Raw genomic sequence first — 26125 nt, forward strand, 5'->3', positions numbered from 1 at the left:
TCCTGTGTACAATTTGATACATTGAAATTGAAAAATAATTAAATATGTTTATGGGCAACAGCCGTATCTTGATGAAACAGCATGGGTACACTTCTCGGATACATATTTTGCTGACCCCTGATGCTGTTTACACAACAACATGGGCAGCAGCACCCTGACATTAGAGTCTGTTTAATGGCAGAGGGAGGAAGACTAGCAAATGCAAGCCGGGGAAAATAACAAACTGAGAGGGAGCCAACGAATAATACAAAGCCAAAGCAGCAAAAGAAGTTAAAGGAAAAAACAAACATGAAAATGAATTGCTGATGAATCATCACATGATCTGGGGCCATTGTATCTACCTCCTTCCTGATAGTTGTGGATTCATAGATCAATTGATTGACTGATGACAAAAAGCTAAGCTAGCACTTCCAGTATTGAACTCCTTGGTCATAGTATATCTCCTGTCTGATAATATAGCAGGGTGCAGGAACAGCCTGCCTCCTTTTTATAGCTTAATGGTGATGTATTACTACTCAATAAATCAAGTAAACAGTATTTTAATGTGTAACTAAAGATATTGCTCAAATTTACTGTTCCTGCTTTGACTAAAGTTAACGGCAGGTATATTCGTTTACCAAGCTATTAGACATTATCCAACAAAGCAGCACTTCTGCTGAGCTGGCAATTTTATCATGGGAATCATGGGTTTTAGGTTGCCATGGAAACTACCATTGCCGATCATTTAGCACAGTGCTGTCGCCCCCTCTCTCTCTTTTTATGTCTATTTTCCCCTGACTTTTTGATCTATGAAAGTAAATGACATAAGAGAGGGCTGGATATGTGAAGAAGAGCAGAGACAGATGCTGTAGCTCGCCCTTAGGTCTCCATGTTGATTCCTTGGGGATGCAATCAGAGCAGGAGGCAGATGGCACAGTTAGCAGTACACTTCTAGGTTTTGCTTCTTCCCTTTTAATTGTCCATATTTTCTGTTTCTCTTTCTCCATGTTGGTTTTATTTTCCTTGAAGCCCTCTCCTCTGCTTGATGTCTCCATTGTCCTCTTGTTTTTGCAGTACTGGTCCTTTCCTTCAAGGTTGAGGGCAGCACTGAGAGTACAGCGGAAATCTGCTGACATCATCCCCCAAGATCCAGTCATCGAAGGAGAAGGAGGGGCAGGAAATTGGGAGGGAGGAAGGGAGGAGCTGAAATGTGGTCATGAGGAGAGGATACTGCAGTTCCCCTTCAGAATCTACACACACACATACTGTATATTCAGATGAACTGGATCATGAGACTCTAAAGCAAACGCCCCCATCAGCAGCATCACCGTGCTGCACCACAAATAGAGAGAGATTATACTCCATCTCTCACTCTGTCTATCTCATTCTGTCTCACACAAACACACACACATAGACAGACACGTGCTACAGGGTAGATCTGAGTGTTGGTTCGCCAAGCATTCCGGTCCCCCCTCCCCTTCGTCTTCTTTCTCCCTCTCCACTCTCACTCTCTCACTCCCTCTTCCATTTCACCTTGTCTGTTCCAGCTCTGTGGTTTATTGTTGCGTCAGAACCAAAGAGAGCCAGCAAGAAGCATGCCGGGTGAGAGCTCTCACAGATCTGTCCCCACCGAGAAACATCCAGAGCAGGGAGCTGAGGAGACGGGGCTCCCTGGACCAGGTAGGACTGGGGTCTGGGGTTGGGGATTGTGAAGGGAGAATGAGGTACTTTAGCATGCAGATGAAGACCGAGACAGGGACATTATTTGAGGAGAGAGGATGAGTGTTGAGCGAGTAGGAAGTGGTAAATAGATTGGTGCAGGAGGGGAGAGAGCTAGCTGGAGAGAAAGGATACTGTGTTGGTGAAAGTAACACACTGTGATGTAAGCACTATCTGCTTGAAACTGTCATGTGGGGTCATTCCTGTCCATCTGTTGACATGTGCAATCTGAGTAAGCTGTGATTCAGCTGCCTGTTAGCCTGCTTACTAAACCGCATGGTCTCCCCCTCCATTTCCCAGCTATTACAGTAGCATCCTTCCCTACACCCAAACTGTAAATCCCTGCCCATCTGTATGTATTCTTTTAATCCCTATTAACAAACAACCTCTTATCTAAATGATGGACTTCCAAAAGCCATGTCTATCTGCCCTCTCCCTGCACCTGTCCTCATCAGAACCCCAGGCCCATCTTCCTCCACTAAAACCCTGGGCTCTTTACCCCTAGCCTTCTTCCTGCTGCCCCATCTTTAGCCCTGGGGCCACCCCATCCACATCTTCCCAGCAAATGTGAGAGCTGTAAGCGTAGAGTGGCTCATCCCAGTCCCTTCCCCCAGCCTCAGCAGGAACATGACACAGCAGCATGGCAGCACTCTGTAGGAACCAACAAACGCAACCACACATGCACAAGAGCTTTTGTTACACATCTAATCAGTTATTGCTTGGTTGCTGCGGTGTATCTGACATTGTGAAATCATGAAATAAGTTATTCAATACAAATGAGAGTAGGGAGCTAGATAATGTTGTGTCATTGAAAATGAGATGTTGGGACTTGGTAGGATTGTATTAGTATCCCCTAAATTACAGTCAGAGTGGGATCAACATCATTGGAGCACAGTCTTGTGAATGTTGTGTCTCTTACAGTTAATCTACACAATATAGTTATCATACTGTTGTGAGCAACACGACTCACCGTCTCTTTTTTGCTGGAAATACTTTAAAGTGGGTTGATTTTTTTCTTCTCAAAGATTCCTGCTTTAGCTTCATCATTACCCTGATCTTAATTTAGGCTCAGAATTATTTTAAGCTTTCTTGGCCTGAATTTGGGGGGGGGGGGGGAGGGGCGTATAAGAGGATAGTTTATGACTAAAGAACAGGGATCTTATTAAAGGAGAAGAAAAAGCAAATAAGTGTATTAGGCTGTCTCTTCTTCGAGGTTCAATCGGACCATTAGTTGTAATAGAGGCTCCCTTTGGGGCTGGCAGGCCAGCGCTGCAGCCTCTGTGACGCAGCTCCAGTCTGCTCAGCCTGCTGTGGCCTGCTCATTGTACAGCAAGCTAGGTGCTCCATTTCACTGCATCCTCCCAGAGGAGACTTTTAGGTTGGGCCGGAGAGTAGGAAGAGAGTCAGACATCCATATATTATTCGCAGAATTGAATCTGCAGCTAAGAGACAGAGCTATGCTAGCAGAAAAAAAACATCACTGGATTATTTAGCAGCCTAGCAAAACAAAAGCTACAACAGTGCAGTTGTATGTGATTTCATTGCTATAAGGGAAACAAAATATAGTATTTCTGAATGTGTTCAATAGTAGTTGGTTTGATAAGTTTTCTATAAGTCAGACATTGATAAGTATGTTTTATTGATATGCTTATCTACATTGGGTCACTAAAGCCATGCAGAATGAAAAAACAATTACCCATTTACTACATAAGACTGTGCTGTTCATGTAAGTGTAGTGGCGCTATTGGCTTTGTTGCATGCTATGCATCTTTCTGATTAGGGGCAGGTTTTAGTCTATGATGCATGACTCAGCAAACAAACAAACACACCTAGAGCTTATTATTGGGCAGCAATCAGGCAGGGCTGCTAAGTGCTGATGATTGCATCTGCCACCACAACAGGCAGGGCAGAAGAGCACAAGGGAGGAGATATTCTGTGTGCAGAGGAAAAAAGAACATGGAGGCGAGAGCAGGGAGCCGAGTCACAACCAATAGTGAAACAAGGAGAGGCAGCTGCATATTTTTACAGTATATATATACACATATATACCCGATGATGGAAGTATATATTAATGTATACAGAGATAATATGTTAAAGGTTTAGAGAGAAAGGGAGTGAAACAAAGGATGGGATACAGAACAGAGAGCGAATTAGTAAGTGATATCAAGGTTCCTGGCAGAGTGTGTGTGTGTGGTGTGTGTGTGTGTGTGTGTGTGTGTGTGTGTGTGTGTGTGTGTGTGTGTGTGTGTGTGTGTGTGTGTGTGTGTGTGAAGGCGTGTGTGTGTGTGAAGGCGTGTGTGTGAGTGAAGGCGTGTGTGTTTGTAACTGGCACAGGGCTGAGCCACTTGTGTGTTGAAATGGCCAATCAGCATGTGGATTGAGGTCACAGTGGCAATGGCCCAGTTGAAAGCGTATGAAGGTTTTGTTCCTTTATGTAGAAACATCTTACATTGCATCCTCAGGGATATTTCAGTGAATGTATAGTTTTGTGTGGTGGTAAATAATCAGGCATTTAAGAATCATGACGGATTAGCAGGGGAACTAAACAAATGAAAAATATGATTTTCTATCTATTTTTTGTTTACTTCTTTTTGCTCATACACTAAACCCCCTCCAATCAACCTTGATCCTGTTTCTTTGATTCACTTAGTCATTTTTCAACTCAGTGATTTCTCCATCCCTGATGACAGTTATGAAGATGATAGCATGGTCTAGTAGGACATAGGACGGAGAACGATGTAATTCAACAACAGTTCTTTTTGCCTCTGGCTAATTGTGCAATTGTGTATGTTGATACAGAAAAATATAAACTACGAGAGGTACATTAAGACATTGTCTGTACTGTACAGTAGTATTTTTTTCCACTTACAGTTACTGTAAGTGAAATACTAAAAGGAGGTTTATCAAAAAACACATCCATAACAACCTGGCAATAGTCTTTATTTTCAGATTTTTGTTTTGCACTCTAAAACAATTTCCAGTGGCCTCAAAACACACAGAGCTGAGTTGTTCGGTTAATCTACTGACTGGAATTTTAGTAAAATGTGTTGGAGCTCTTCCTGAGAGTGTGCGAGAGGAAAAGTGAATGTCAACTGTAGAGAAGAAAAGTATATTATTGTACATCAAAGAAGGTGTAGTCTTTCACATATGTCTTTACTTTCTACAGTAGAAAATTACAATGAAACCTTAATACAAAAAAGTGTTCACAATTGCTCCTTCCTTTTATTGAAAATGTCGGTTTGCATTGCTTTATCTGTTTTTCAGACATGACCAGACACCTGTCCACTGACTCCACCCCTAGTGACAGTGGCTCCTCTCCTAGTGACAGTGGTTCTAGCCCTTCTCCCAGCACTCCTCAGAAGCTACTCCCATCATGCACCTCTCCATTTGGACCACGATTATTTCAAGCAACACCTAACTCATCTGGTACTCCAAGACCTCAACCTGAAGGCTCTGACCGTCGCAACACAGCCAGGATGTCTGGAAGGTTAGGTGGTCATGGACCGTGTGGCCGCCATGTCCCTGTTAAGATGGAAAGGATCAAGGTGTGTGTTTTGCACGATGACCATGTTTGCAATTTAAACATTTCATTTTTACACTGATATTAACTTTATTTTGCATGTATACTATGTTACTCCCAGGTCCTGACTGGTTCTGAGGTGGAGAGTGACTATCAAGAGCCACATATCATTGATGCAAGGGTAGTGATGGGTCAAGAGACACTGCTCAAAACAACGGAGATCCAGAAAAGGAAACCCCTGGTTGAGCCAGCAGGTCAAGCTATCCCTTTGCCAGCTATTCCAAGATGTTCAGACAACCAGGCACAGGCAAAAGAGACCCAGCTGGAAACTAGCAAAGAGGAAAACCAAGTCCAAATCGCTCAGAAACAACAGGATCAAAAAAAAGAACCTGTGAAGCCCCCAAGTTCACTCCCTACCCCTCTTCAAAATCCCCTGTTCTCTTCTTCGTCCTCGTCAGATCCAATCAAAACAGAAGACAATTTGAAAGACAACCAGGAAGAGGGTCAAACCCTTGCTCAAGACGAAATGCCTTCCCTTTCTTTTTCTGAGCTGAGCTGTCCAGTTGCTTTGTCCTTCTCTGAGCCAGCTTATGCTGTTGACCCACTACGAGTGGGTGTGCCCTCATCTCTTGACCCTGACCTGTACTATACAGCCCCTTCCACACCAATCAAGATGAGCTCCCGTTCTTTGCACCTGAAACATCACTCATATCCTGGTTCTCCAGTCTGCCCACTGTCCCCTGGTTCTCCCTCTGACAGTGAGGACCTCTGTTCCCCTCTTACCTCTCCCTCTGGCTCTTATATCACGGCAGAAGGAGGCAGCTGGACCTCCTCCTACACATCTTCCACCTCTCCATCTACTTCTCCAAATCTGCTCCTCATAGAAGAAGCACAGGAAGCTCCGGCTTGCTTTGTGGGCTCCTTATCAGAGATCGGAGATGAAGTTGGGGAGGAAAAGGGACGAGTAGGTCCAGAACGTGAGGAGGAAAGGCGTGCAGACTTCTGCCTGTACCGTCCTGACGGTTTTGTAATGAATTCAACGATAGGTATTACAGGGGCAGTGATCCCAGAAGAGGAAGAGTCTATAAAAGTGGACAAGATCAAGATTTCCAGAGACAGTTGTCGCCCTTGCTGGGTAACTGACGATGCATCTCCTATAAGGAGCAGTAGCAGCCGTAGCAGTGACTCCCAGGAGGATGGGGGGGAGTCTGAATGCTCACTGTGCCCACTGACAGAGGCTCGTGCAGGGAGAGCAGAGTACTCTAGACCCATGCAAACAGAGTTGAAACTGCAATTGGAAACATGCATATCAGAGGAACATTATGGACAGATGGATGACGACCCAGAACTACCCTCAACTGCCTTTACTCCTGATAGCGAGAGCATGACCATGGCCTCATCTAGCCTTAGCCCTGACTCACCTGTCAGCCCCCTGGATGCCTTTTGTCCTGGAGTCTTTGCTAGGTTCGGTCCCAGTTCTTTCATGCTCTCACAGGAAGAATGTGCTGATGGTATACCCGATGAAGATATTATGATCCCTGCCTCCCTCCTCTCCTTTCCCCTACACACCAGCCTTATCTTTAAGGCTGACTCAATGGAAATCACCCTCTTCCCGACAGAGGATGAGAATGATATGGGGGAAAGTAATGACAGGAACGAAGGAAAAGATGTTAATGCTTATGCAGCAGGAGAGGAGGAGGCAGATGTTGAAGATGACGATGATGAAGAGGATGATGATGATGATTATGATTATGATTATGAAGAGGGTGATTGCATCATTAATGCTGCTGCTGGAGGTGTTGATGAAAATAATGAACATGATGGCAGTGAGGAACATAACGAGGCAGGTGAGGAAGCCAAGGTGGAGGTTAAAGTAGTAGAGGGAACGGAAGAAGGAGAACAGGAAGAGGGTGATAAAAAGTGTGATTGCAAAGCAGTGGAAGCTCCTATAGATGAGGACAGTTCAGCATCATTCCTTCATTCACTTTCAGAGACATCTATCAATGAGGGGTTAGACGAATCCTTCTGTTTCCAAGACGATACAGATGACTCATTAGACTCTGCTTCCTATAATGGGGAGGAAGATGAACGTTTATACAGCACTGAGAGGCATGCACAATCACTAGAACCCACAACAACGGACACACTCGATCATTCTGAAGTTCCAACAGAACCTGAGCAGGGGTCTAGCACTGGAACAGGACCTGCTGAACCTTTGAACACACAACTGAGCAGAGACAAACTCGTGGATCACCCCGAAACCACCTGTCTTTCTGAAGCTATTGCTCTGGATGAAGCTAAATCCCTTGAACTGCAGTCCGCTACTAAAATAGAATCTACCAGTGGAATAGATCAAAGAAAAACTCACACGCAAGTCAGTAAAGACAAACCAGGCGATTGCCAGAAACCAACTAATCCTTCAGAATTGGTTTATTGTCAACCAGAGGCCTCCAGCAATCTGTACATGAGTGGTAGTGAGATTGAGATGATTGACATCTCTGGTCCGTCCAACCCTGTAGAGCCACCAAGAGAAAGCTCTTATTTTAATCTTTCCTCTACTCCTGTTCTTGCTCCAGCTGATGCAGTAGCTGAGTTCCACACCCTTCTTTCTTCTTCTTCTTCTGCTGCTTCTGCTCAGGAGTCAACAGATCTTAACAGTTCAGTTCTTCTGGAAGTGGCTAAAGGAAATCCCCAGATTAAAGATAATGATTTGCAAGAGAGCAATGATTTTTCAGGGGAGGAACCTACAGCAGAACCAGAAAGAGACTCTTTCAAATTGCTCATCAAGCCTCGTCATTGTCAGCCAGAAAGCCACAGGGCTGTAGGTGCAAGTAGATGTGTATTGTCAAAGTCTTTCTCCAATAAATCAGATGTAAGGCCAGAGTTATTATGTAGGACAATTATCCCCAGGGAGTCTGACACTGAGCTTGACCAGAGGAATGGGAATGCTTCTGCTGAGTCTAAGAGTGTGGAGAGTAGAAGCATTGATTCTGCCACCAATGACTTGAATAAAGGTGTTCTTCTTCTCTCCTGCCCCAAAGACACAAGCCCCAGTCCCAGTAATATTCCTATTTCTGCCTGTCCAGAGGTAATCTCAGAACTTGCTGACAATCTGACCCCGTCCCCAAGTGACTCTGCCCAGGAGAACCTGAGAGAAAACACCCTGAGTACTGACGAGGGGGTGCTGGGAGCGGTTGGATCCCCACACTCCCCCCTAGCCATCTCACCCAAAAGAGAAAACTCAGAAACAGACAGCCAGGGTGGGAGCAGGGAATTGCATCCTGGAGCTGGGGCGTGGTGTGATGACAGGATGGGGCTGGGGTTCAGTCTAGGTTTAGGACCAGGGGCTGAGTTTAGTGTATGGGGAGCAGGAGAGTCTCTCTCCCTGTCTCTGGGGAAAAGGTATGAGTTAGAGGCAGAGGGTCTGTTAACATGTGCTCCAGAGGGCCAAAGTACACAGACGCCCGTTGTCCCAAACATTATCAGTGGAGTGAGTGAACACTATGATAATGTTCTGGGTTCTGTTCTGGATGAGGAAGACAACAATAGCCTGTATGGAAAGAGGGACCAAATGGCAGATGAAGAATTGGTAGGAGAGGGAGCCTCAGAGTCCAACTTGGCTTGCTGGAAATCCATTGAGGAAATCTCGGAAGCAGGCGGAGGGGAGGATGGAAGCTCCAGATTCCCAGAGGATGATGTCAGTAACCTAAATCCAGACACTGATGGAGATAACACACTCACACAGATACAAGACGCTTGGACGAATTCTAACAACAACAATGATTCTGCATTTGATTCTTTGGAAGTAGCAATGTGTGGAAGCCTGAACGCTCTATCTGAGGAAGTGAGACCTCAAAGTGTGAGTGTCAGTGTTAGAGACTCTGTGTCTAACATTCCTCTTGAGGAGATGCCACCTCAGGTGTCCGACACAAATCCAGTTAAAGGGGAACAAAAAGACAGCTCCATAAATCAAGCTTCAAAAACAAGACAGAAACCAGAGGAAGGTGCTTGTAGCATCTCAGTTTCATCAGTTGAAACTCATGTGAAAGAGGCTGTAACAAATCGGCATCTCAGTGTACCAGATAAAGCCAGGTCAAGAAGTCTCACTAGTCCAGAGGTTCAGAACATCAATCCGGAGAGTGATACAGCATTTTCTTTGCCACGTGGATCATTTGGTTCCTTCACTCCTAAATGCAAATCCAATGATCCCAGACCATGTCAAATGTGTCAAGAAAAGATGGAAACTACAGGTTCTCAGCCAGGACCACAGAAGGTGAAGCCTCAGACTGAAGGCCAAAGAAAAGATGATGTCAGTCCTGTGACAGACAGACTTGTTGATGAACCAAAGACTAAAGATGCCTTTACAGGACAGCAATGTGTTGTTAGTAACTCAGGGGACGAGGAAGAAAAAGCAAAGGAGAAAGCAAAAAAGAGAGGTGAGGAGAAAGACCAAAAGAACAAAAAGGAAAGTAAAACCTTTCCCACACAGGATTGCCCAGAGCACCTTTTGTGTCACACCCCTAAAGGGGAACTTTGCACAGATAAACCAATCGCTGCTAAGAAAGGGAGGAGAGGGAAGCAGAACAAAAACAAGGTATCCATGCCAAGCACTCATGCTGACTTTAGCCCTGAATCTGTCGATGATCCAAAGAAAACTTATGTTCCATTAAATGCCACAGCAGATGGATGGTTAAAGGGGGAAGCGGACAATTCGAAAACTAAAAAGGGCCGAAAGGCAAACAGAAAATCTTCACCGTCGGACTTTCAACAAAGGACATCTGGGACTGAGAAAGCTACATTTGGTCCACAGATGCAGATGGATAACAGTCCAAGTCCTGATATCAGAAGTCCTATCGATGGACACTGCAATCCTAGCACACATACCCCAGACAACCTCAATGTTGTGTTGGCAATGAACCAAGAACTAGAGCAGGAACAGGAAGTGCTTGATAATAGACCACTATCTGATCGTCAGAGAGGATTCACAGTAGATATTAATGACAACAACATAGATTCTGGCCATAGCCTACCTGCTCATGATACCTTATCATACTCTCTGACTCCACTGTCTTCCTCCCCATCTCCTGTTTCCTCTTCCTCCCCTCTACCATGTGCCTCAGCAGAGCCAGAAGATGATCTTCCCACACCTGTTCAGGAATCCCAACCTGTCCTATCAGCCCTGCATCAGCCTTCCCTGTCAAAATGTCACACCACCCCTACACTTTGCTGTACATCAACCAAAACACAACAAGCCCCTGATCCCCAATTTCTCCCTAACAACAACAACAACCTCAAAGAGGCCACTGTTGTCTTTTCTGCATCAACTACATCTAGCACAAGTGTCTCTCCGCCATCATTCTCCACTGCCATGCTGTCAAGCCTGTCCCAGCCTACCCAGGAGTCATTTTTACCTGCTCCTGAGACTCTAGATTCAGCATGCGTGGCAGATTCGATTTCTCGTCCCCAGTCTCAGAACAATCTCAACATCCAGCCACACAAACAAATCAAGCAAGGTTGCCCGTGGAGCACACAAGACAGATTCAGAGGTGAGTATAGAAATTAACGCTTGTTTGATTGAAAGCACCTTGCACTACACACTGAGGAATCCTTCATCATTTTTGTAACAGTCAGTTTGGTAAACAGTAAAAGTTGGGATTTTTAAAACAATAAAATTAATCACAAATGCTTTATTCGTCTCACAGCAGGCAAATGTAGAGTGCAGATAAAAGGCAAAAGCGTAGACTAACATATTAGATAAAAAGGCAAGCACACGTTTATAAGAATCTATGTAAACAAGTCAAATGCAAGGTTCGTAATACAAATCTGATCAAGTATTGTTGTGCTCTGTAAGGACCCAGCTTGGCCGAGGGGGAGACAGACAGTGAGGATGATTGTGGATTGCCTCGACGTGGTCACAGATCCCAGGCCAGAGGAGTGGCAGGAAACAGAAATGAGGCCATGTGGAGAGAGTCTGGTCCATCCAATCAGAGGGAAATGCAGCCTTTCTCTGCCCAACAGATGTCCAACAGACAGTCAGGCTGTCCAATCAACCACAGCCACACGATTGCAGAAGAGTTCGACCTATCCTTCAAAAACAATTGTGAGTTTCTTCTGACGTCCTCAGGGAAATACGGTTCAACACTAAGAATCCTCTTTAACACTTCACCAATTATTCTGTCACTTTATATATCTCTCATCTCTTTCTACACTAGGTGATCCACAGTGTTCTATGTTACATATTAAAGGTGTTTGAATATCATTTGGTTAAATTGTACAGAATAGCTGTAGTTTTGCTTTGATGACGGATGATAACACAAGAGACGTACATTTTCTGCATCATAGTTCGCTGAAATAAAATGACATACTATGCAGATACGATATAATGTATTTTCCATGGGATAATTACATTTCCTGATGTTAATGTAATGAACACTCTTCATCAGCAAAGCATTAATGAGATAGAGTCTCTAATGCCCTCATTACTCCTATAATGATCATTAGTTTCCATGGCATAAGGATATAATTCACTTTATTTAAATGTACTTGAATTCTTTTTAAATAAATGCCTTTCTGCAGGCTCTATATTGGCTTCCTGTAATGAGTCCGAGAGTGAGGGGTCAGTGCCTGAGCTGGAGGAGCCGGAGCCTCTGAGACCATCAGAGCCCCAGGTGAGACAGTTCATGCTGAAATCATCTTATTTTTTACTGAACCCATTACGCCAGATCATTTATTTTTTAAACCCTATTTGTCAAAGGTATGGCATGCAAAGGAGAGAAAATTAGTATAACTCATCACTAAAATCTTTGATATTTTATTCAATACTAAATTAGGATTGCATTTAGATTATGTTGAAATAAAGGGTTAGGGTTAACCCTAAATCAAATTAGTTTTTTCAAGATCTCGACATCATTATTTTATAATCAGGAGGCAACTGTTGCTTAGACTTACAGACTAAAACCTATGAACTGTGTAATGTGGAGAAGATCTTGACATCACAAACTAGTATTGAAGCTGAGAAAAATATGATACAAAATGTGGCCTTCTGTATTCAGGGAATCATTGTGTATAAGCATATGTTTGCATTACCCAGAGATAGGCTGCCTTTGGCCAGATTGCTTTTTAAGTTCAGTTGATTAAATTGAAAATGCCTTTCTTCCTTTATCGATATGGCACATTTTGGCTCTTATATATATGTATTTTTTGTACTTGAATCAAATTGCTGTCACTGCTGTTATAACACATATAATGCATAGCTTCATGTGTGTGCAAGAGAATACAAAACTGTATGGCATCAGCAAAATAGCAATAGAAACCTAAAAATAAGACGAGTCAAATGTGATGATATTAGCAATACTAATGTATGAAAATGTTTTAGAATATAAAAATATAGTAATAGATATTTGCTTTTTCTTTCAGTCTATTTCCTATGCAGATGAAGGGCTAAACCGGCCAAAGCAGAGCCGCAGTGAGAAGAAGGCCCGCAAGGTTGGATTCCTTACTGTATAAAAATAAACAAATCAAGATGGAGTCTATATGACACCAGTGTTAAATGAATGTAATTGTGTCCTTCTTGCTCCCTCTCTATGCTGCTGTGTTTGTATGTAGGCTATGTCTAAACTTGGTCTGAAGCCGGTCCATGGTGTGACCAGGATCACCATTAGGAAGTCCAAGAGTATCTTGTTTGTCATCACCAAACCAGATGTGTTCAAAAGCCCCGCATCTGACATCTACATTGTGTTTGGAGAGGCAAAGGTTGGTCTTTCTTAAATTGGTCTTATTCAAGCTTTGGTACATTTATTGGTTTGTCTCTCAACCTCTCCAATCCTCTCCTCAGATTGAGGACCTATCTCAGCAGGCTCACAAGGCAGCTGCAGAGAAATTCAAGGTGCCTGTGACCTCTTCTCCCTTGGCCCCACCTGTCCCTCCCAGCCTCACCATCAAAGAGGAGAGCGAAGAAGAGGAAGAAGAGGTACTTTCTGTCCAATTTCTTAAAAGTGTTCACACTATTAACTCTGTACACTATTTTATTTAGTTGTTAACTTTATCTCTCCATCTATCCCTCCCTATCTATATTTTTCCCCCTACATCAGGTGGATGATGGTGGTCTCGAGCAGAGGGATATCGAGCTGGTCATGGCTCAGGCCAATGTGTCACGCGCCAAGGCCGTCCGTGCACTGAAACACAACAATAATGACATTGTGAATGCTATCATGGTGAGGAGGAAGGAGAAGGAGACAGAGGGAGTGAAAGAGGGAAGATTTAGAGGATAGAGGGAGGGCAGACGGTGAACAACATAATGAGTCATAGCCAGTGCATGGAGGAGGAGGGGTGGAGGACAGGAGAGCAGGGGACAAATGACAAGAATTGTTTCTCCCCAGTAACTGAGCATCCTCCACAGTTCTGTAGGTAACCGGTGCAGTATCATGTCCACTAGGTGGCAGCATTTATTCACACTGAAATGACTGAGCTGTTGAAGTGACGCAGTAAAAAATGGTTCATGATGGGGCAAGAAGCAAGATAGAGCTGCATTAGTTCACTAGAAAAAGTTGATGAAGGGTGAAAACAGAGCCTATCATTCTGACTTTCCCAGGTAATTGTATTTATTCAAGCAGAGTGACATGTAGAGTGTCTTATCTCTTCTTTTCAGTAGCAGAGAATAGACAAAGAAATAAAGAGAAATAACTATAATTTAAGAAAGAAAAATCAGTTGCACGTTTTGTTTCCAACGTAACCTTTTTATTCATGATGATAGTTTTTCTCCAACCACCTCATTCTCTATCTTTCTCTCCTTTTTCCATGCAGGAGCTGACCATGTGAGTGGTGAGAACGATTTTACTCCTGACCCCCCTCCTCCAGCCTATAAAGCCTGAACGCCACTGACTCTTCTGTATCGCTGCTACTGTATGTTGCATCCCCAATATCTGCTAAATAAAGTCTGTTCCAATGTGGGCTCTTGACTGCATTGCAATATTAATTTCACTGAAGGGGTAACAGTGTTATGTTTTGTTGAAACTTGTTTTTACAAACGGAGCAGTAAAGCCTTTCATATTCTTCAAATTCAAAAGGCATAGGATTAAAACTACCACCATTTTCAGTATTAGCACCTATACATCTGTACAAAAAATAGTTGACATATCATACATAAAACTATCAGTTGTTTAAAATGTTTCGATCTGAACAATGACACACGGGATTCAAATGAAAAAAAAAAAGCAACCTTAATCACAGAATTGGAACCTGCTCAATCAAACTTAGTGACAATATATGTAAAAATGTAAATGTAATTCATCGTAATTGACTAATAACGTATTTAGTTTTATGCTCATATTTATGCTAATGTTAAGGGTTAACAGGACTGTGTTTTCCTAAAATATGAGAAATTGAAAACACATAGAAGGCTTATTTTCTATCTTTTTCTCAAACTCTTCACGTGAAAAAAGGTTGGGTTGCTATTTCATTATGCCAAGGGTCAGGCAATAAGCAAGGAAAACAAGATTTCTAGTAATTGCTTTTTAAAGGAAAATGTGCTACTGATATAAAAAAAATACTGCACTGCTAATTCTTTTTGGGATTATGCAAATCTCACAATGATTCAGACCTTTAATATAAACCTTGAAAACATTAATTCATTAATATGTATACAACTGCTTACATTTACTAAAACGTTTCTATATTTATCATATTACACAGAGTTAACATTAGCCAGCACTGTGCCAGACGGAGATCTCACCTTTGGTTCTGTTTTTCTATCTCGTATAATGTCACACAGTACGGATGACACAAGAGTTCCCAGAGAGATGCTAAATGCATTTCTGACAGTTTATCAACTGTATTTTACAAAACTGGTTCTAGCACAAAACAAATGTCCCCAGGACTGCTTTGATAAGTAATGGCCTTGAGAAAAACTCGTATCAAGCATGTTGAGTCATGATGTTAAATTACAAGCAATGACACCACAAGTAAATAAAAAAAACATGTCCATTCAACTTGGTTTCCATTCTAACTCCAATGCAGATTTCAGGCTATAATGTTTATCAGTGTGTGAAATGTTGGCATTAGTGAATGAAATACTTTCACAGCCAATGTTATTGAAATATAAACTGTCCACATAGTCACTTGAAATGTTTTGTTAGCAAAGCCAAACAGTAGTGGTTCATTCATTCTAAACACTATCATAGAGGTCTCTTTCCAAATCATAAAAGTCAAAGCTATTTTCATCTTTTAAATTCCACATTATGTTGGTATGGATCTCTACTAGGCAATAAGTGGTGCTCTCCTGAGTGTCCTTCAGTGCAGGCACTTCAGATTCTTCTGGAAAAAGGAATAAATGCCTTTGGGCTTGAGTCCACTTTTGGGGCTAGACATCATTAGGTGGTAGATTGAGCAGGGAGGACGTTGTTCTCAAAGTGTCCCTGGTTAGTGATGTTCCCAGCAGGGAAGTATCTGGCCACCACAAAGGAAGAGCCGTCTGATGCAGTGGCCTTACCGACTCCCAGCTTATTACTGCTCTTCCACACCATTGCTGTGAAATGGCCTAGAATAAGACACAGAAAGACATTAAAGGCAGCAAAAGCAGGCTGGAAAACTGACTGTTAGGACAGGGTAGAAGAAGCTAAGTGTGGTTCCTCTAAATATTTACAGACTTAAGGAATTTTAGTTCCTCTCTCACTCATCAAATTCAAACCTCCCTTGGCTTACTTTTGATTCCTTTCTTTTGCTATACCAGGCGACTTTATATGAATCACTGTTAACAAGCTCCTGCGTAGGAGTGATCTGCTTCATGTGTGATCAAGTTAAACAGACTCATGCACAATGGAGTCTGATACAATGGGAAAACATCTGGGGGAATTAGGCCTGACTGGAAATGACATGTGAGCTGAGGAGTGATACAGAGGACTGTGAGTCCCCTCAGTTTCCCCATGGCTGCTCACTGAGTCAGACAGCCACACTCTGACTGAGGTGTGACATCAACAAGGGATTTACATTGCCCATGCCTGGGATAACATAGCACAGCGAAAGAGAAACTGACAACAAGTAAATAGAATGTATCAAGGAGAAACAGAGCCAGAAGTAGATTCATTGAGATAAATGCAAACAAAATGTGTCACGATGCAATGAAAACATGTTTTAGGGAAGTGTTTGATACAATGTGTTTGCAAAGATTAAGCACTTAGTCCTACATATGGAGATACACAATACTGATGTTTAAATTAATATTTGCACTCTCAGGTTTAACTGAGAATAACTGTTGTAATATTTAAAAGGACATTTTTTTCTCCCTATTCTGTTAAATATTAAGTGTTTTTTTTTTGTTTCAGCGCTACTAAAAATGATTTTCCATCCAGTATTGATTAATCTACTGACCTTTTTCCCTTCATTAGTTTTTGATTCATTTCTGGGATATTAGGCATCAGAACATTATTTAAAATGACACATTTAAAAGCCAAGTTTGGCATTTTTCTGAAGAATGGCTTGAACAATTAATCAATCATATAAATAATGGCTGACTTTATCGAAAACTAAAGTAATAGTTTCAGTGTCGTACAAATTAAACTTTTCTAACCTAATGTTCATTGTTTCAGTGTATATTAATATCAGAGCAGTTTTAATGACTACTTTAATTTTCCTGAATTTAAGATTGGTTAAATGCGTTGTTATGGTAAGGCAAGAGGAGGTTTGACACTGGCTGAAATATGAGAGAAAGTGATACAGACAAACAGACACTCGTGTAAAATCTCACCAGTGCCAGAGGAGAATCCAGGACGGTTGAAGTTGTACTGTTTCACTTCATCATACCAGCGGTCTGTGACATCTTTTCCTGCACGTACATGAAATAAAGTGTAACTTAATGAACAATTCAATCCCTTCTTTGTTGTGCATATTGATCAGAATGACAGCTATAGTAGTCTGCACCCTCGAGGTACAAATCTCGCTCGGCACATTTCAATGCTGCACTTTTTGTCACCCAGTGCAGCATTGTAGGAGATGTTTTATGAATCACACAGTCCTGCGCTGACATATTTCTGCAGTGAGTCATGGTGTCTGGGCTCTCAGTGCCAAGTGGAGGGGAAATAGATCCCAGCTGTTCACTCTCAGAGTAGAAAACTCTGCTTTAAGCCCCTTAGACTAAACCATTGTATGTAATGTATGGAGTGATGTGTTTCAGGAGGAGCACACAGAGTATCATGCAGTTTTATCAATAGCATGGTGAGTATTTATGTACTGTATGTACCTGATTGGTCATAGGAAGCCCAAGCCAGGTTTTCTCCAAAGTTCCCTTTACTGGACTCTGCACTGTGTTTCAGGATCCGTGTGCTTGCTAGACTTTCAGCATAGCTGTTGACAGAATCAAAAAAAGTTAGGAACAGCACTGCTGAAATGTTTTTTTCCTGCGACATAATCCACTCTTGTGTCTGTGAGTAATGCCATATCCTTTAATCTCATCCCTTTTTAAAATTTAAGCTCCTCAGTAGTCTATAGTTTTTAAAGCTCACTGCTGTCCACCTCCCTTCAAGATACACAGTAAAAGATCCTTCTCTCAGATTTTTAATCCAGGGGAAAATGAAAAGCCTACACTGAAACCAATTCCACTAAACATGGTTTTGGTAATTGGGTTGATATTATTACTGTTCAAAAGCACATATTGGGATTATACTATTACTATTAGTTGCAGAAGGACAAAGGAGTCACTTGTAGGTCATATCAAAATGGTTAATGCAGTGACAGTATTTACTATAATTGACAAATTGTAATGTTGTGAAACAAAATTGTTTCTTTATTTTATCATGTGACTGCCATGTGACTTGCCATATGGATGTTCCCCTTCAAAAGAGTTAATGATGATTTTCTGATTAAACACAAGTTCCAGCTCTTTCCATATCGTCTACTTAGCTTTCGAACGTATTTTTTTTAATTGAGTTCTATTCATTAAACTTTATAATAAAATATAAACTTCATTTCTAAATCTACAGTGTCAATATTGTCTTAACTATCTTCCTGAAAGAGTTGCATCATTTAGGAAGTCCCTTCGCAGAGGCCTGTTTAGTGTTTACACAGAGGGAGAGGTAAAAGCACCATCCATCTCGTGGAAATTAACTGTGCTGCGCTTTAAACTCTACTCAAAACTTAAATATTTACAACCATAGTTATTTTATGTATTTAACTGAGGTGTGCAACTGTTGTGTTTGTAATGTCAATGTACATTCCCATGATTTATTATTCAACCTTTGTTTGACCAGATAACTGAGGTGAAATTCAAGAATAAAGATCTGGCCAAAATACCCTATCAGGTGAAATCCCTGAAAAAAATCCCAGTTTGTTTACAAAATGTATGTTAACCTTAAAGTTTACACTATCAAGCATGCTCCAGGAAATCCCTCTAATAGATTGCCACTATCTATCCTGACAGCAAACACGTTTACATAATCAACACAATAAACTGTCAACATTATATTGTAATCACACAAAAAATATCCTCAATGTCTTATTATATTAAAGTGGTTATTTTATTTGACAGGCTAGGCTGGAACTGTCACTGTTACCCAGAGCAGTCTGACAGTGACAGGTATGCATAGTCCTTGCTAATTAGGTTTCTGATGTGATCTGTGCGTTAACCCACCGGGTGGCTTCTTTGCTCAACTTGCTGCTCAGCTTCAGTGAAGATGCCTGGTGTGTCCTCCTGAACTCATTATGGCACTGCAGCACCTCGTCAGAAAACTGCTTCGAGGCTGATGGACAGGGAGGAGAGAGACAGTAAGGTTAGCCATCCAGAGAGAGAAATCTGACAAAGGAGACGTCATGATGCCTCATGAAGACTCGTGCACGGCTGCAGAATACTCAAGCTGAAATGTGGAGTCACCATCTGAAGACCTATACTGACCTCAGACAGTGAATACAACTCGATGACAGATGATGGAGTATAAAAACGTCATCCATACCCCCCCTTCTGCCTGGTGCCTATCACTCGCTGGCCTTTTCATAAGTCCCACGATCTCTCAAGTGCTCACACAATGGGCACATTGAAACAGCCCCACAAAACAATACAAACACAAATGCTGCCTTACAGCATCTAGTCAGCAAGATGAATGTTACTGCAAGTCAGGATCAGTTAAAGCCATTTTTTATTGCACTGCAAGCATCATTAAAAAGGAAAATAAGTAAGTAATTTATTTAGCAGTTTTGTATTTCCTCTGTCCCATTTTTCAAATCGAGCATAGCTCACAAACACCTATAGTAAACAAGCTAGCCCACACACACAAATGCATGGGGGCAAAGTTCTAACTCAGGCCAAATTGATACAATCAGAGTTAATATCCTCAGCCTGCTGTTTCCACTTACCTGACTTTCCCATGGTGCTGACACAGGAAGCCTTCAGTAAGATCTGCAACAGTCTTAGCACTGAACAAAAGCAGCCTCTCGCCTGTCTTGTTTTCTGTTCCTGCTCTCTTTCTCTGTTGCTTGTTCCCTCTCAGTCTCTTCCTTTAGTGCAGTCAAACACTGATGCCCTGAAACAGATGCATTTATTTCGGGGCCTTTTCGTCAAGTCCTGTCTCATTCCACCTTGAAGTCACGGCAGTTGTGCAAAGTTCCCCTTTAGCTATTTATCTGAGCATACAGATCCTGATGTAACTTCCTTCTCAAATGTTGTTTCACATCATTGAGCTAAACCCGCCTGTCTCTCTTTAAGCCACACACCCTTCTATCTCTATCTGCTGGCCCTACGTCTATCTTTACGGCTCAGAGGAACACACCCACTCATGTCTTTACATTCCCACAAACGAAGGGGGAGCCCCTGCAGACGTTGATGACATCATCTCTGTGAGACATATACCCATATATAGCTCTGAGATTCTCGTTTTCTGTAACTTTGTAACCATGGACAAGAGAATGTTACTCTTAGCAACTGTAACCAGGACAGTGGCTTTCCTGTCATGATGCGAAATTGTGAGGTGCCACTGTAGACAATATCAACCTTTGAGACACACAGTTTGATACAGAGATACTCAGCTGGCTTTATCAGATAAAATGAACAATTACTTTGTACCCATAACTTTTTAGGAGACATTCAAGGCTAAACAGGGGCTTGTTTTTAATAAGCTCAACTTGGCACTAAGGCCGCAATTTGAGTGTACGGCTCTTATTTCTGAACTGCTGACTTTCTGAAAAATTCTTTCACTTTTGCTTATGCTCATCATACCTTGAAGGTGCTTTGGTCATAAAAATAGTAGACTTTCCCCTTTCATCTTTCCGTTTCTACAGGAACTTCCAGATCCAACACATTCGATTATTAATGAGGGATCCTTTAATGTCCACCCAGGATGAAAAATAAATGATTGAACAATTTGCCTAGTGCAGTTGACACACAGGGAGAGGCAGATTCACCATTTATCATGCTGCACAACAGGTTTCTACTATTTGCTTTTCCTGTATGAGGTACACTATGCTTCCCTCTTGCTTTAATGGCATTTCCGAACTGGATGGTATCTATCATTGGGGGGGAAAAGACACCTTTAACAAAAGCAGAAATGGTGCGAAGGAGAAAATAAAAATGGATTGCCTCATATTTTAGTGTACCTCATAACACTCCACTTTTTGTACATGGTTACAGCTTGTGGAAAGAATAAACATATTTTTTAAATGCCCTTTGTAACACCCTCTAAATCAATAAGACTTCCTTTTGTCAACGTGTTCTGGTGTAACTGCCTTAATGTGTAAGAGGTCGAACGAATGATCATCACTTTGCTAAAATTACATAATAATAATAATAATAATAATAATAATAATAATAATAGAATAATAGATTAAATGTTTATAGCACCTTTCAAGGGAATACACACGGTGCACTTACTAGTTAGGTCCTGAATGTGTAGCTATTCCAGCATGTTTATCACTTTCAGATTAAATATTTTAACAATTACATGGATCACACACACACATGGATTATCATGAAATTGAGTACAGGCATCCATGATCACCAGAGGATGACTCTTATGTATGTTGTTGAAGCCTTGTCTGTTCCTGAAAGTTTAGCGCCATCATCTGGTCAAAATCCCAACAGGCCTACTTTGGTTTACAATAACAGACCAAAATAATATAATCCCAATCATTCCCTAAATATTATCATAGTGTCATTGTGAGTATATTGCTGTGCTAACATTAGCATTTAGCTCAAACCACATGCTGTTTAGCCCAACAGAACTCATGGTATGCCACCCTTAGTCTTGTTTAGTCTTTTCCTTTTGCAACCTTCTGGAAATGTCTTGGTGCAATGGTGCCATTTATACTGTGAAAACAGGAAATTATACTTCCGAAAATTGCTTTGGAAATGAGTCATAATAAGCAGAATGGCAGTAGAAGCCTTTATCTTTCAGCTTCAAAACAGGTCTAACAAGTTCACACCATGAGTCCTCATAAGGCAACCACAACGAAGCCAGATAGTCAGCTGGCGATGAATCATTGCACCAGAACTCCACACAAGTAAAAACATTGTGGTCACAGGAAGAACACTGAATGAAGAAGAATCAAATTGTACTTATTTATTGATTCCTTGTTATTGAGGGTAAAGGAAATGCACCCAGAGCTCCTGATAAATCACATTAGTCACCAGCCAACGGCCTCCAGAACATACATTTCCTGGATATAATGTACTAATAGGCCTATATACCGTAAATATACAATTTTCGGTCCATGTAGAAAATAACTGCTCAAAGGGACCTCTCTTTCCTTTTAATCTTTTCTTGTTTTAACAGATGTCAAAACAAAAAGGAGCCGTCTCTTAGATTCAGTGAGACAAATATATGTGTCTTTACTAAAAAATATAAATGGTAGGACTATTATTGTGCAATGTGAATCTTTATACTTCTCTGACCCCTTGCATGTGATCCTTTGTAGTGTAATTATTGAAAAAGCCACAAGGTGGGACTGTTAGCAAAGACACTGAACAAGGACGTTTTTGGACTATTAGTCACACTAAGTGCAACTAATGACATCTTAGTTTTATAATATGAGTGGACATGATGGGATTCATGTGAAAAGTCAAGCCACTTGATTTCTCATTAGCTGGATAGTGCTATCTTAACAAATTGATTTCCTTCTTGGTTCCTCCTACCATCTGCAAAGTGATGGGAGTGGACAGCTGGAGGAAGACATTTACATGGTGGTCCGGAGACACTGAGACTTTATAGCCATACATCTTAATTCATACTAATTGATATAGCTGTGGAGAGTGTGTGCATTTGTGTGTATCTGCTGTGTGAGAGTGTGTATTTGAGTGCACAAGCAGTATGGAGGATGGGGATGTGATTTATGGAGAGATCCCCTTTTAGAGGGACAGTACAGACATCGATCCATGCAGATATTACATCATTTATCTCTGCACATTGGCTATATCTGCTGTACTTATTGCTTGGCTCCCCTCCCTGTCAGCTGCAAAATCATTCCTTCGCTTCTCCTCTCCTCCCCATCACTCTCTCTCTGTCTTTTATCCCCTCCCCACCTTCTCTCCAATCTGTATTTTAATTTTTCCTTACCTGGAGCCCCTAATGAAAATCTTCCAGCAGACCCTTTTTGAAAAGAAGATAACACCCAATTCTTTCTGGGCCAGAAATAATTTTTCCACTCCTGTCATGACAGAAGTGAAAGTGGATTTATGGCAACAGAAATGTGAAATAACTCTTACTGGGGCTGTAAATGCAGTTCGTTGCATATAATTCCTCTTTAGCGGTCCCAGGAGGAAGGTGAGGACTTTTTAATAACTCCTTCCATTCACCTCCATCCTCATTAAGAGGTCTAGTTGAGTGAAACTGGAGAGATCTACAGAGGGGGTGTTGAGAGGATTGATCTAAACTGAGAGAAAGTGAAGTGAGGGGGCTGTACTTTTTTCGAAGGAGTTGTTGGAAGCTCTCTCTCCAGAGCTCTGCTCCAGAGTTTGACACATCAAGAAGCCTTTAATGGTGTCATTAGTGTAACTGTTCCTCCGAGGACAAATGATTCTGCAGGGTTAAGAGGAGTTAATCACCTGCCAATCAAACCTCATCAAGCTGCCTCTACGGATGAGGCTCTATACAAATCTCATCATATTTACGGAGCCTTCAATTAAGCAGACACAGGCGAGGAGACACATGCAGAGAGGAGAGAGTGACAGGGTGCAAGCAGAGGGCAAGATGGTAGCAAAGGAAGAAAGACAGAGATAGAGGGAGACAGTAAGCAGAGCCGGACGACTCCTGTCTGACACTAAGCAGCAGAAATGTAATGTCTTAAAAGGCCATCGCAGTCAATAAAGTTCCTAATGTGCTTAAAGCAATTACAGTGTCCGGAGAGGAGCAGAGTGCATGCGGGATATTAACCTAAGTAACCCGCTCTATCTGGTCCATAATTAAATTATCCTCACATCCTCATTCTAATACAAAAACACACACACAGGCACACATGATCATGCAAGCATACATTTAAGCATGTTCACATAAAGTACATGCTGAACCGTATCCAAACCTGACAAGAGAGGAACAACATAATAAAAACAAGTGAAAGTATAAAGAGAGATGATCTTTTTTGTATGTAGCGTCTCTCTGATAGTGTCAATGGTCTCAACTTCTTATTAGAGGACATATTTTTAACAGCTTCATTCAACGGTTCCTTCGTTTTCTATTTTCCTATAATTTCCTAGAAACAAATTGAAGTCTAAGCATGAAGTCATTTGAAGATTTCTTTAAACTAATTTAGTAATAATGTTCTAATTCAGTGGAAAATGTAGATAGTTGATATGATCTCTAGAGAGTCAAGCGATTCAATCGATAAAAGCAACGTGGATAGGTAGCTCATAATTACATTTCAGTGAAATAATGAAATAGAGAGTATATTTATTTAGGTTTAAAGAAAAACAAATCCAACAACCCATCCTTTTTTCAAGAGCTTTGGCAATATCGAACAATTTGAACCAAATTCAATTCTAGCAAACTCCATCACAGAAAGAAGTGCTAAGGAAAATAAAGCCATTCATTAGCAGATCATTTTCAATTTCCTCTTTGCTTTCCCTGTGTACACAAGCCCTGTAATCCTGGCTGACATTTAGATCTGCTGCTTGTTCTCTCAACTCATTTTCCTTTCTCATTTTATGTATAGTCTAATTTAAATAGCTATGTCCATGTAGTGTAACTAATAAGCTCTTCAAGTTGATTTAATGCTGTTTAATAGTTGTCATACAAAATGCTATTTGCGCAGCCAGAGAGAAATTTTGACACTGTGGATAATTTCTGCTGAAAATAGCTTACCACCCTTAAGCATTATGAGTGAGCCGCCGGTGGAGCTTTCCTCTGCATCTGGGACGGCTTCTGTAGTTGGACTGGGCAGCAAAATAATGTAGTATTTCTGGATGGTGCTTCTTTGGTTCATTTTGTGTTTTGTTTGTATTGTTAGGTAATATGGGAACTTCCTGCTGCAAAAGTATAACAACGCTGTCTGTTAGAGAATGGGGAGCAAAATTGGTCTAATAATTATGTGAATATGTGTATATGTGTGTGTGTGTGTGTGTGTGTGTGCGTGCGTGCGTGCGTGCGTGCGTGTGTGTGTGTGTGTGTGTGTGTGTGTGTGTGTGTGTGTGTGTGTGTGTGTGTGTGTGTGTGTGTGTGTGTGTGTGTGTGTGTGTGTGTGTGTGTGTGTGTGTGTGTGTGTGTGTGTGTGTGTGTGTGTGTGTGTGTGTGTGTGTGTGTGTGTTGAGTGTGAGTGTGTGTGTGCCATGCTGAGGAGGACTCCATAGTTCTGGCCAGACGATACTCAATAGGCTGTCTGGAAAAAAGGTGTTAGCCAATCAACAGACTGTCAGCCACATTCTCTCACACACATTTTTAAGCACATAATACACACACACAAATAAAATATAGCTATCAAGTACTCCTAATACAGAGCTGAAGATATAGGGAAGGTATTTCCAATAGTTACCCCCAGTCTGTTGAACCAACCAGTATGCATATTTAAGAATGCATTATGCACATGGATATCCGCTCATCATGTAAGCCTTGTCACTTGAAAAACAATTTGTCACCCTGTAGTGTTTAAGCTGTCATGATGAACCGAGTGTGAATATTATGAACTGGGTTAGCGCACAGAATGTAATCAAATGAACTGCTGCAAACCCAGCAGGAATTACAGCTTATACCACATTATAGCAAGTAAGCACTTTTGGAAAAATGCATACATACTGTATGTCCTTGAGGTATTTGAACATCACGTGTTAATGAATATTTAATGATGAAAATAGTAATCTCTGAGCAAAGTAGATTTTCAAACATGCATCACTGCACATTTAAGGAACTATCACAGTATGTTAACTGGAATAAAATGATGATCCTAATCAGTATATGTGAAACCACATCTATGCTTCACTCTGCTGAGCGCTGTAAAAAGAGAGCCTCCTTCTGGCACTGAATAGAATTGTGTAGGTAAAGAAAGTTGTTGTATTAACAGCTTGCTGATGTAATTTAAAAGAAATCCAATTATCTTTAAAACATGTGATCTTTAGCAATATAATTTAACCTCTAAACTAGTAAAAAGAATTGCCAACCACAGAGGCAGGCATCTAACTGATAATGTAGTTAACGACACCTTGCGATTGTGGCTTGATTGATTTCTACCTTATAAGGTCATTTTCTATATGAAATGTCATTTATACAGGACATGACCTAAGAAAAGGTATCCAAGACCCATTCAGCAGAGAAGATAGATACATGAGAGGAGGGAGGCGTGTGCCGCAGTGGATAGAGCGTTGGTGTTCAGATCAAGGGGTCACAGCAGGTTCAAACCCCACTGCAGTCAGCATGTCGTTGTGTCCCTGGGCAAGACATTTCACCCCAAATTGCTCCCGTGGTGATTGCCCACAGTATTGAGTATGTAAGTCGCTTTGGATAAAACATG

The 26125-nt window shown here is 41.5% G+C and overlaps 2 protein-coding genes across 2 annotated transcripts; one reads left to right on the plus strand and one right to left on the minus strand.

Moving 5' to 3' along the window:
* Nucleotides 1-1253: 1253 nt before the first annotated feature.
* Nucleotides 1254-14167, plus strand: nacad (NAC alpha domain containing). Its single transcript, XM_079640176.1, has 10 exons — nucleotides 1254-1659; nucleotides 4963-5243; nucleotides 5340-10764; nucleotides 11070-11318; nucleotides 11795-11886; nucleotides 12635-12703; nucleotides 12824-12970; nucleotides 13053-13187; nucleotides 13309-13431; nucleotides 14021-14167. The coding sequence occupies exons 1-10, from the start codon at nucleotides 1575-1577 to the stop codon at nucleotides 14033-14035; spliced, it is 6621 nt and encodes a 2206-aa protein (XP_079496302.1). The 5' UTR covers nucleotides 1254-1574; the 3' UTR covers nucleotides 14036-14167.
* glipr2l (GLI pathogenesis-related 2, like) lies at nucleotides 13933-19989 on the minus strand. The gene is made up of 5 exons (XM_079640178.1): nucleotides 19556-19989; nucleotides 18837-18945; nucleotides 17451-17554; nucleotides 16959-17036; nucleotides 13933-15752 (listed from the first exon to the last, which is right to left on the minus strand). The coding sequence occupies exons 1-5, from the start codon at nucleotides 19566-19568 to the stop codon at nucleotides 15586-15588; spliced, it is 471 nt and encodes a 156-aa protein (XP_079496304.1). The 5' UTR covers nucleotides 19569-19989; the 3' UTR covers nucleotides 13933-15585.
* Between the last annotated feature and the right edge of the window lie 6136 nt (nucleotides 19990-26125).

Source organism: Notothenia rossii, assembly GCF_949606895.1.
Source record: "Notothenia rossii genome assembly, chromosome: 7".
NCBI classification, from domain to species: Eukaryota; Metazoa; Chordata; class Actinopteri; order Perciformes; family Nototheniidae; genus Notothenia; species Notothenia rossii.

Excerpts from the sequence above, each read along its gene's own strand:
- nacad (XM_079640176.1), top strand. The coding sequence starts at position 1,575 with ATGCCGGGTGAGAGCTCTCACAGATCTGTCCCCACCGAGAAACATCCA. Across the intron at positions 1,660-4,962 it reads GACGGGGCTCCCTGGACCAG|ACATGACCAGACACCTGTCC; the intron begins GTAGGACTGGGG and ends TCTGTTTTTCAG. Across the intron at positions 12,971-13,052 it reads TTGTGTTTGGAGAGGCAAAG|ATTGAGGACCTATCTCAGCA; the intron begins GTTGGTCTTTCT and ends TCCTCTCCTCAG.
- glipr2l (XM_079640178.1), bottom strand. Across the intron at positions 17,037-17,450 it reads GGCTTCCTATGACCAATCAG|GAAAAGATGTCACAGACCGC; the intron begins GTACATACAGTA and ends ATGTACGTGCAG. Across the intron at positions 15,753-16,958 it reads TGGATTCTCCTCTGGCACTG|GCCATTTCACAGCAATGGTG; the intron begins GTGAGATTTTAC and ends GTCTTATTCTAG.